Genomic DNA, 10946 nt, shown 5'->3' with positions numbered 1-10946 from the left:
GACTTGTGGGGGCCAAAAAATTGGTAAAATGTGATTACCATAGGAGTTTCGGTAATTACCGATGAAACCTACGGTAATTTTTCCAGCAACTACAAATTAATTACCTTAGGTTTCATCGGTAATTATCAAAGACCCTACGGTAATCAAATTTTTGTGCCCATTTGACAACTTTTTCAGAACTTTTGGGGTTTTTTCTCCTTAAAATCATTGAAGAATGTATATTTTGCATGTTGTAGCATTTAACATACATTAGGGGACTTTTGAGGGCCCAAAAATTGGTAAAATGTGATAACCATAGAGGTTTCGTTAATTACCAATGAAACCTACGGTAATTTTTTCAGCAACTGTAAATTGATTATGGTAGGTTTCTTCGGTAATTATCGAAGGCCCTACGGTATCAAATTTTTATGCCAATTTGAGAACTTTTTCAAAACTTTTGGAGTTTTTTCTCTTTAGGATCATTGAAAAATGTATATTTTGCATGTTTTTGCATTTAACACACATTAGGGGACGTGTGGGGGCCAAAAAATTGGTAAAATATGATTACCATAAGGGTTTCGGAAATTACCGATAAAACCTACGGTAATTTTTCCAGCAACTACAAATTGAATGCTTTCACTTATTAATGTCATTTTTTTCTCTTACTTTATCAACAATTATCATTAATAAAGCTAGATTTAGCATATTCTCGGTGGAAACACACACGATTGAAGTTGTCGAATGGAATTGTGGTGATTTTTTTACAACGGTGGATAAATGTCAATTACCGACGATGCATCGGTAATTACCATTGGGTAGTAATAGCATCCGTGAAACAGTAAGAAACCTACAAAAAACTGAACACAGAATGATATTTTAAAAACACAATACGATGGATGACTTTGCCAACAAAGCAACACATAAACCAACATCTATTATGCCAAAACACATGTTAGCGGTTGAGCTACTAATTGCATTCCCTACTACATTGCATAATACACGAATACCACATAACATGCCCCCATTGGTTTAATATAGCGTAGAGCAATTTATGGTCCTTCAGTTGAATGGTGCTGTTGGTTGGTAGTGCGATCAAGAGGTACGGCGGCCGAGCATGATCGGCTGCTTTGACCAATCTGTTTGCATCCCCTGCATCTATATTGAAGATGCTCCTCTCCTTAAGATTGAACCCTCTTCTTTCTTGGTCTTCCTGACTATTTACCAATCTTAGGTGGAAGTACAAGCTGGTTTATGACATCATCTCGAGCATGCCACTGACATTTATCTCCAAGTGGATATATGGTTTCCGAATATGCGTCACAGAGTGAGTCAACTTAGTAATGCACCGAGCAAAGGATATATGGAGAAATATGTCGATGCTTACATGCTTCAATTGCATGGACACAAGGATATCCATCAATGTCGAATTCCTTGCATGAGCATGTCTTATTTTCTAAGTTGACTACTCCAGCAAACATGCCATAGCCAACAATTTGAAACTCGTATAAGTTCAATGGAATAACATGTAAGCCTCTGCCATTATTTGAGCGCTCTTGCATGATATTTTCCAACCAATTAGTAACAAGAATTTGCATTGCAGCTGCATTATTTCAACGTTCATACCCTTTGTTGATTAATTCTTCAATCATGTCTGCAAACAAAACAGCTCAAAAACATTACAAACTCTAGTATTGCCCTTCCTCCTCATGATAATTATAGCAGACCATGCCTTCTAACGCAAGGAAAAAAAACTGCTAAATTATAACAAAACCAATATAATATCAACCAATATAATATTAAACACAGTAATCACATAATAAAAGCATTAAAAGTTAAATAAAAACTATAACTGTGGATATTTAGATATCGCAAAACATCAACAGCAAGTAGACTTCTCATATAAAACATTTAATATGTCCCCAAGAAGATAATAATCATCAAATGCGGCTCCTACCATGGACCTACCAATAATCCAAACCACAACAGCTGTGGTCCTTGTGGTCCTTAAAATTTTGAATAGAAACCTAAAGTGAAAGAGCTTCATGATATCATAACATGCTGACAACACAAATACAATTAAGTGAATAATCATCCACCAGTTCCTTTCACCCTAAATAGAAAAAAGTTCATCCCACATAACAAATAGCAGAGAAGATTGAGCATTTCTTAAAAATTAACAATGTTTCAGAATATGTGACAAATAAATTGCTTAATTTTTAAAATCCTAAAAACTTGTTAATAAGTGCACAGGAGAAAAAAGGTTCTTAGATAAAGGTGGAAATTCTGTGATTCGGTAAAATAAAGTAGAAAGCTAAAGCATAGATATTAATTTGAACATTGTTATACAGATAATGAGGATCCATTAATAGTTCCAACCAAGTCAGAGATCAAAATGCCAACTCCCTGTGTGTAGAATGTACAAATATACAACAATGAAAGGAACTCAATGTTGACCTTAATTTGAAGGTCAGCAAATATGAACTGAACAAGAAGAATATAGGTAATAATACTATTGCACTACTTTGACCAATATAGGAACCAAATGGACCTCCAAAATTCAGAACATCTAAATGTTTTAGTCTAGCTAATGATGAAATGAGGAAAAGCAACATCTAAATTTTGAAGTGCATGTAAATGTCGATACCTATTTGTGCAATTTCAATTGGTTTACTAGTTTTTTCATATGAACTCCTTATTTTACATTCATTGTGATTTTGCCTATTTTCTAATATCTTTTCTTGGCTTTTTGCCCCTTAATGTGTGTGTATTTGTCAATACAATAGATAATATAGTGGTGGCTAACTTCCAAAAAGCATAATTGATTCGCAGCCAAACCGAGGAACTCATATAAAATGTCTTCCTTGCACAGCTCCCATAGTTTTCTATTATTATCATACGTTAACCTATCATTGCATCTTTTAACATGAAGTGCAAAGGGAAATGATTCCACAACATCATAACTGGAGTTTGAGTTAAATCAATAAATGAAAGCCCCAATGGACTGTTTAAATCAATAAACATGTATGAGAAATGACTAAATTAGAAGGGGATAAATACAAAAAATATCAACAAAGAAAATGGAGAACAATATTTGTGAAGTATCTCTTTGACACAAGAATAATTTACTTGAATAAAAGATATTAAAGTAATAATAATAATATAAATAAAAATAGAAAGAAAATGCATGTTGATACAAAAAAATAAAGGAAAAACAAAGTGCATTTACATTGGATATTAAGTGTTATGAGGGGGTATGAATGCAAATACTTTAAATCGAAAAACTCATTCGTAGAACTCAAAGAAAGGCACTGAAAACAATATCGCTAAACAATTCACTTCGTAAACCATGATTAATACTGCAGAATAACACTACCCCAAGAAAACCTAACTCATAGAGCCCAAATCCAACTAAAGCTACCAAAGGAACAACTGAAAGTGGACTCAAAAACTTGAAGAATAGATATAGAAAATCTAATTAACAACAGCTTCAGAATTCCAATTGTTTGTAGGACAAAATTACTTTGGAGAAAACATTAAAAGGCATCAGTGCAAACACTCAACAGCCTTAACAAATATTTGACAATAGTTTTTGTAGTCGAGTTCTATTACTTCTCCAGTTCCCTGTTAGAATGAGAAGCCAACTTTCAGAGCTTCAACTTTTTAGCTTCAACTTTCCTCACTTCCATTTTCTCACTCCACTTCCCAAGTACAACATATATGTTAGACAAAATTACATATGTAGATATTGGCTTAGGATTTAAACTAAATATTTTCTTCGCTAGACAACATTATATAAGGTTAAGCACATTCAAACATAAAACCAGTTAACATTAAATAATTATCAACATAAAAAATTTAAGCTTTAAGAAAACATATAGTTTTAACAAGAATGAAATAGTAAGTGGGATGCTTATTGTTTTTTTTTTATCATTTCTATGTTCACTGCCATTATTATGGTTCTTTTAGTCTTTGCTCACAATAAATAAAAAGAAAAGAAAAAGGAAATGACCTAAAATGGGGTTTGCAACCAAAAAATGAAATAGGAATAAAAAATTGTAAAGTCTTGAGAAAATGTTCCACCAATAAGTGGTGGGTTTTGAATTTTTAATCAAAAAGGTGATAGGGAAGTGTATCATAAACGTTTATAGTGCCCTTGGGTGGTTCCTTATCAGATTTCTTCACCGTGGGATCAGCACAGACAACAACATAAATTTTCTTGTATAGTTCTTCAATGTTATCTGCTTAATTCCTTCTTCTATGTACTCATTAAAGGATTTCACTCAACCTTCCTGCTAATGTTAAAGAACTTGTATGAATATATACCACAATGATGCATATGATATTTTGTGCAGTAGCCAATTATAGTAGCTCGTGTAGGAAACTCGGAAGACAACGTATTGAGGTTATTTTTAATCACGTAAAGTGCAATGCACCCATAACTCATTGGAAGAAACTTAAATTATCAATCAACAAAAAGGATGAACATCTTGACTTTTAAAATTAATATTATTAGACAATAGAAAAGCATGATTAAGTAAAAAAGGAAAAATAAAAAGTTCTTCAACAACTCAACTAGAAAAATGTATTCTGATGTGTTACTTCAAGATATTGCATCAAGCATTCTACTTGGCAGTCTTTGTCTTTGAAGAAACAAGAGCATGCCTAGAATAGGGCAAAGAAATGAAAAAAGGTAAAACTAAATATTTAGAAATATTCAATCAGAATGAGGACACAAATTAAGCAACTCATACCTACCTAAATGCATAGATGCAATAGGTCCTCCATATCCAAACATGTCAAAAAAGGGCTGCAAAATCAAGATATGCTTAAAAGATAAATTTCAACGAGTAAACACTAAGAAGACAGTGGACACAGGACATAACTTACAAACAAATTGTACTTTGAATATGGAGGAAGAAATGCACGCTAATAAATAACCAAGAAAAACAGAAAATAAGATAAAGTACATGTACAAAATAAGAGGTAGATTTCTCTTTATATTAAAATGAAACATACATGCACAAGCTACAAAAGTTAGTGTCAGTTTTCACCAAATAAATAAGTGTATTCATAAGATAAAAAGCAAAATAAAAAAGATTTTGAAAACAAATTTTACCATAAGGTATGGAGGTTTTAACTGTATTGCCTATCTTTTTGAAGACCTGTGAAGTGATGCGCCCATCTTTCCCCTGTATAGAATATATGTAAATGACACCTTTTGAGGAACACAAAAACCTCACAGAACATGGAAATCAGATTTAATAAATAACACTTATTATCTTAATAACAGTAATGAAAAATGTATTTTCTTGTAAGGCTGCTTAGGGTTTTAGTTCTTTCACAAATTCTTCTTCTGTTTGACTAGTGTATCCACTTTATAGGGAAAACAATTTCTTTAATTCATTATGCCTCTTTGAAGTACCAATAGCTTATTTAAGAAATCACATCAAGAATGAGCATTAAAAAGAAAATATAAAAAAGAACACATAATGAATATGAAATTTGGCCAATTAAACACTAGAACAGAAGAAAATTAGCCACCAAATCTATAGGACCCTGTTATGAAACATATCCACTGACAAAGTCCAGGTCCGAAGGGCCAGCATAAATTAATTGGAAGTCTAGGTCCAAAGTGATAATATAATGAAAACTAATGAAAAAAGACTTGGTTAACTTTTTAACATTTGATGAAAAAATTTGTTAGTGGGTCATTGTAAAGAATGACATGCTAAACTTCCAGAAGAAAAATCTTCACCTCTGCCGCACCAAAGCTTTCCATATAACCATTGGCAAAAAACATGTTCTACTTAATAGCTTAATGATAATGATGGAATTCTAAAACATAATACTATCTCCTTATTCATGCATTCAAAGTATAAACTAGACCAAAATTTCTAAATAGAAAAAAGTCGAAAAGGTATGAAAGGAGAAAGAGCAATGCTTACCTGCTATGGTTGCTTTGTTATCTTCCCTAAGAACACGTATCGTGAGTGAGGATAGGTTTGAGGGAAGATTGCAAAAAGGGGTTGTGTTGACATGGCATAGGTTCCGACCACCGTTTGCCCTACTAATAAGTTCTGTAGATAACCGAAGCCACGAAGATGAGAAAGAAAAGTCGCCGAGAGAGGGAAGAAGTTGCTGGAAGAATTTAAGAGCTCCTATTGTAAGAGGGAAATGGATCCTAGAGAAAGAGAGAGTGAGAGGGAAAAGAATCATGTGGAGAAGAAGGAAAAGGAAATGGAATGGAGCAAAAGAAATATAAAATAAAATAACAAAAAAACATATAAGAAATAGAGAGAGAGAGAGAGAGAGAGAGAGAGAGAGAGAGAGAGAGAGAGAGAGAGAGAGGGGAGGGAAATTAGATACGAAATGTGGTAGGTGGGATACTGGTAAGAGGAAGAAAGAAATTGTAAGTGATTTATAGGGTAAGGGTAGAGTTGGAATATTGAAAACAACGTGGGTAGACAAAAAATGTTTAAAAAAAGAGAGGTATTTTTCATTAAGCCCTTTAAAATAAGGGCATTGGGCCAAATTCCCCTAATCTGAATAAGAGTTTCCATACCATCTAGCCCATCGTCTTACGGTTATTTCTACGGTCTTCTCTCATAATGTGCAGCCCATGAAATCCATACTAAGGTTTAAATGGGGTTTAACCATATGAAACCTATATCAAAATTTAAATAGGATTTGTTAAAATTCGAATCTGCAACTCCATGCAAGCAGGTGTGAGGGCTTGAGCGAGAAATCCCTCTGGAAGGACTCGCGTTGGATCTGCATATGCTCACTCGGCAAACCCATCTATCTTTGTGTGGAGGCTGGCATATATAAGGTTCTCTATAAAAGCTATCGTCGATCCTTCATGCGGAGCATCATGCTACATACACCAAAACCATTAAACCGAGTCTTGCAAACCAATGGAATGATAATTTTTTTTTTCCCTATTTGTGAAACAAAATTAATATTTTGTTACATAACTTTTACTTTTTTTTCCCCAAGTGAAACAAATTATTTAATTTTTATATGCAAAAGCAATCCAGACGGACACAGATTCAACCGCTAGTCTTTATTGGAGAGGATTTGCACCTGAAAGAAGACCAAGGAAGAGATCCAGAACGTATGGGTTTTTGGGATTTGAAAAAGATGAAGATGCAAAGCAGCAAAGGGTAAAAAAGGGATAAGTCTTTTGAACAACAGACCTGAGTATCATGACCCGCATACCATTAGTGTATTTTTGATTAAATTTAATTTGCCTGCATTTGTTTTGATTGGCTAGGTCAAATCAATTAAGACCGTGCCCAATTCTTAATAGTACATAAAGCAATTCTATATATGCAAGTTGTGGTTCAAGATAAATAAGTTGTACTCTTCATGAAATTAAACAAGAGGTTACAGATTACAAGACAAAAACGAAGGCATGGCTAGCTTTGAGACATATACTTTATTTGTCCTTTTCCTTATATACATATATATATATATATATATATATCCATCATCCTTCTTATCATTCTCTCTCAACCCTTGTCCTTTTCCTTATATATATATATATATATATATATATATTTATGTATATATATCCATCACCCTTCTTATCATTCTCTTTCTATCCCTTTGGGCATTCACAGCCGCTTGGTCAACCACCATCACTGTTAAATTCTCTTCTATAATCGAGCTTCATCTCCACCGCACATCTAAACTCTTTTTTCACCATCTGAAATGCATTTAGGTTGTTGCTCCGCAATTATTGGCCACGTGGCAATTGGAACTCCCGAAGCACATGAACACTACCGAAGAAGGTTGTTGATCATTAAGCCACTTTGTGATCTGTGATCTCTCGTTGACTTTTCAGCCAAAATGCCTTTCACCACTCTTCCATGTTCAAATTGGGTCCTACGGGAAAAACTGGAGCGAGAGCACGATCACCGTCATAGAAAATGGACGGCACGTGATTCCAACGGTTCCGTATTTACTGTTATACCATTGGTTTCTTTACTCCTCGTAGCATCATTCATGAACAAGGGTCCGCCATCTCTGTCCAGCAACATCACAGGCAAGACCTTGGAAGGAACCGTATCAACAAAACTCGGGATGACTAACTCAACATCCGGGTCATTCTAAAACGCAGTAATATTTACATTATGATTATCACTAAGGTATTGAGTATGGAACAATAGACCAAGAAATCCAGCACCCGATGGGAAAAAATTAACACATAAGTAGGAATCCTAAATTCATTAGCGACGTCAATCTTGGTGGTGCATAACTTGTTTATATATAGATTTTGTTGAAAATTGGTCTCCAAGAAATCCAAACCACGCAAATAACAAGTTTTTGGACAATTTTTTATTACATGAAATGTCTGAATTGGTTATGTACCATCTTGAAATTTCTCAACTTAATTGTAAAGAAGTATTATATATATTAAAAAAAAAAATCATTTTTAAATAAAAAATGGCCAAACATGCTCAAATTGGTTATTGCTGTGACTGGAAGTAAAGCAAAGGTTGCATATATAATCCAAAACATAAAACAAAAACAAACAAAAAAATTGAAATTAACGCATGGTTGGCAAGCTTCAAGACACATTCTTCAATATATCATTGATGAGGTGGTCTAAGGTAGAAAATGAGGTTCCACCATCGACTAAGGTTTTTTTACTCTGTTCACTAATCTCCTTTGCCCTTTTCCTTATGTCACCATCATCATCCATCACCCTCTTTATCCCTCCGTCTATCTCTCGTGCACTCACAACCGCTTGATCATCACCATCACTATTAAATTCCCTTCTATAATCAAGCTTCATATCCACCGCACATCCAAACTCTTTCACCATCTGAAATGCATTCAATTGTTGCTCAAAAAAAATGGGCCATGTGGCAATTGGAACCCCAAACCATAGACTTTCTAGTGTAGAATTCCACCCACAATGCGATACAAAGCCTCCTGTTGCACAGTGGGACAGGATCTCCACTTGTGGGGCCCATCCTATCACCTTTCCAATCTTAGCCGTTCGATCAAGAAACCCCTCTGGAAGAACAACCGTCGGGTCTAAATAATCACTTGGTAAACCCATCTTATCTGTTGGTGGGGGAGGGCGTAGTGACCAAATGAAACGTTGCCCACTCTGCTCCAGCCCGTATGCAATCTCTTTAACCTGATCCTTACTAAAGCTTCCCAAGCTCCCAAAGCACACGAACACCACAGATGAAGGCGGTTGATTATCAAGCCACTTTATGATGTCCGAGCTTTGAATTTGATTGACCGACCCAACATGGCTTTCATCGCTTTGTAAGTACAATATGGGCCCCACGGGATAAACCGGAGGGAATTCATCATCACCGTTCGATAGAGAGTTGACGGCATGTGATTCCAACTCTATGAACGTATTTACTATTATACCCTTGGTTTCTCTAATCCTTTTAGCATGATTCATCATTACACGACCTCCATCCTTGTCCAGCACCGACAGGGGCAAGACCTTAGAAGGAACCGGGTCGACAAAACTCGGGATGACTAACTCTGCTTCTGGATCATTCTCAAACTCAGTGATCTTTACATTATGGTTGTCTCTAAGATGTTGAAGATGGAGCAACAGGCCGAGGAATCCTGCACCCGATGCGAAGAACACATAAGTAGGAATCCCAAATTCATTAGCGACGTCAATCATGGTGGTACAGAACATGTCGATGACGAATCCAGCGAGTCGAGGCGAGTCGTCGTCATCACCATCCCGGGATTGGATGAGTTGGGTAACGGCGTTTTTGACGTGGGGTTTCTGATCCTCTACGAATGAAGTCATGTAGACAGGGGGGTTGGTTTCTGTGTAAACCTTTTCGTTTATCGGGAGGTCGATGCACTTGATACGATTTGAAGATGACGCCACAAGTGAAGCCGTGTAGGCTCCGACCTTGGTGTCAAACGGCAGCTTCATGATGAGAATTGTGACGTAAAGACGAGGATCTCGAGCAACAAGTAGTTTAGCAAACTCTACCATGGATACGAGGTGGCCTCTACCTGGAATGGGGATGACAACCAACTCTGCTTTCTTCATTTTTCGATGTTGAAAGTAGAAGATAGTGTACACAATATGTATGTGTATGGGGGGTTTGTGGATAAAGTTGGGAATATACCTTTAGGTGTGTTTATATGTGTGTGTGTATATATATATATATATATAATTTGTTGAAAATTTGGTCCATGCAAATGATGTCATGCTTTTCTTTCACTTTTGATTAAAATATTAGAATGTTCTTTTGGACATGTTTTTTAATTACATGAAATGTATAAATTGGCTGTTGAGAAGTATGCAATTTCTACTTGTCCAAGTAAACTTGATAACCAAGCTACAACCTTGAGCACAATTACTTTGCCTTTTTCTTTATAGGAAGCTACAATTACCTTTCATTTATAGCTAAGAGAATGTGAAAAATTAAATATTCAAACTAAAAATGTCAAGCCACAATAAAATGTAAAAGAACATAATATTGCAAATATGCAAAACACGATTTTTTTTATTAGGAATATTTGTGGCCGAAAATCCGTCACAAAAGACAAAAAGTCTTTCTTCTTCTATTTTTATTTTATTTTTATAAAGGCACTTACTTTGCGTTCTGGAATTTCAACAAAATTCATATTTTTAGACCTTTATAATTACAGTCAAGAATGTAACGATAGATCAATTTAGCATCTAGTAATCAAAACCTATATATATACCGATGCTTTCATATGGAGTTAATTATTTTCTCTATTTTTTTTGGGCTTAATTTTGTTTTCTCCATTATATTAAATTAATTCTTGTAAAATGATGTTTATAATTAATAATAAACATAGTTATTTTAATATGGAATAATAAAAAAAATGTATATCATTATGTAGATTCAAATTTTAAAGTACGATGTGAATTTTGACTAGAAAAAGAAACAATAGATTTATTAGATATAGAAATATACGTGTATAATACCTGTGGCGAT

The 10946-nt window shown here is 34.7% G+C and overlaps 1 protein-coding gene and 1 long non-coding RNA gene across 2 annotated transcripts; both read right to left on the bottom strand.

The window, feature by feature from the left end:
• Window positions 1–798: 798 nt before the first annotated feature.
• On the bottom strand, window positions 799–6282 carry LOC125421925 (uncharacterized). The gene is made up of 3 exons (XR_009638834.1): window positions 5925–6282; window positions 5096–5168; window positions 799–1630 (listed from the first exon to the last, which is right to left on the bottom strand). It is a non-coding gene; the product is annotated as an uncharacterized LOC125421925 (long non-coding RNA).
• Window positions 6283–8428: 2146 nt separating this feature from the next.
• On the bottom strand, window positions 8429–10270 carry LOC107416705 (putative UDP-glucose flavonoid 3-O-glucosyltransferase 3). Its single transcript, XM_048471101.2, has one exon. It carries the CDS (start codon window positions 10025–10027, stop codon window positions 8552–8554), a length of 1476 nt encoding a protein of 491 aa, XP_048327058.2. The 5' UTR covers window positions 10028–10270; the 3' UTR covers window positions 8429–8551.
• Between the last annotated feature and the right edge of the window lie 676 nt (window positions 10271–10946).

This window comes from Ziziphus jujuba, chromosome 4, assembly GCF_031755915.1.
Source record: "Ziziphus jujuba cultivar Dongzao chromosome 4, ASM3175591v1".
In the NCBI taxonomy this organism is placed as follows: Eukaryota; Viridiplantae; Streptophyta; class Magnoliopsida; order Rosales; family Rhamnaceae; genus Ziziphus; species Ziziphus jujuba.
This window is presented reverse-complemented; position numbering and strand designations above follow the sequence as displayed.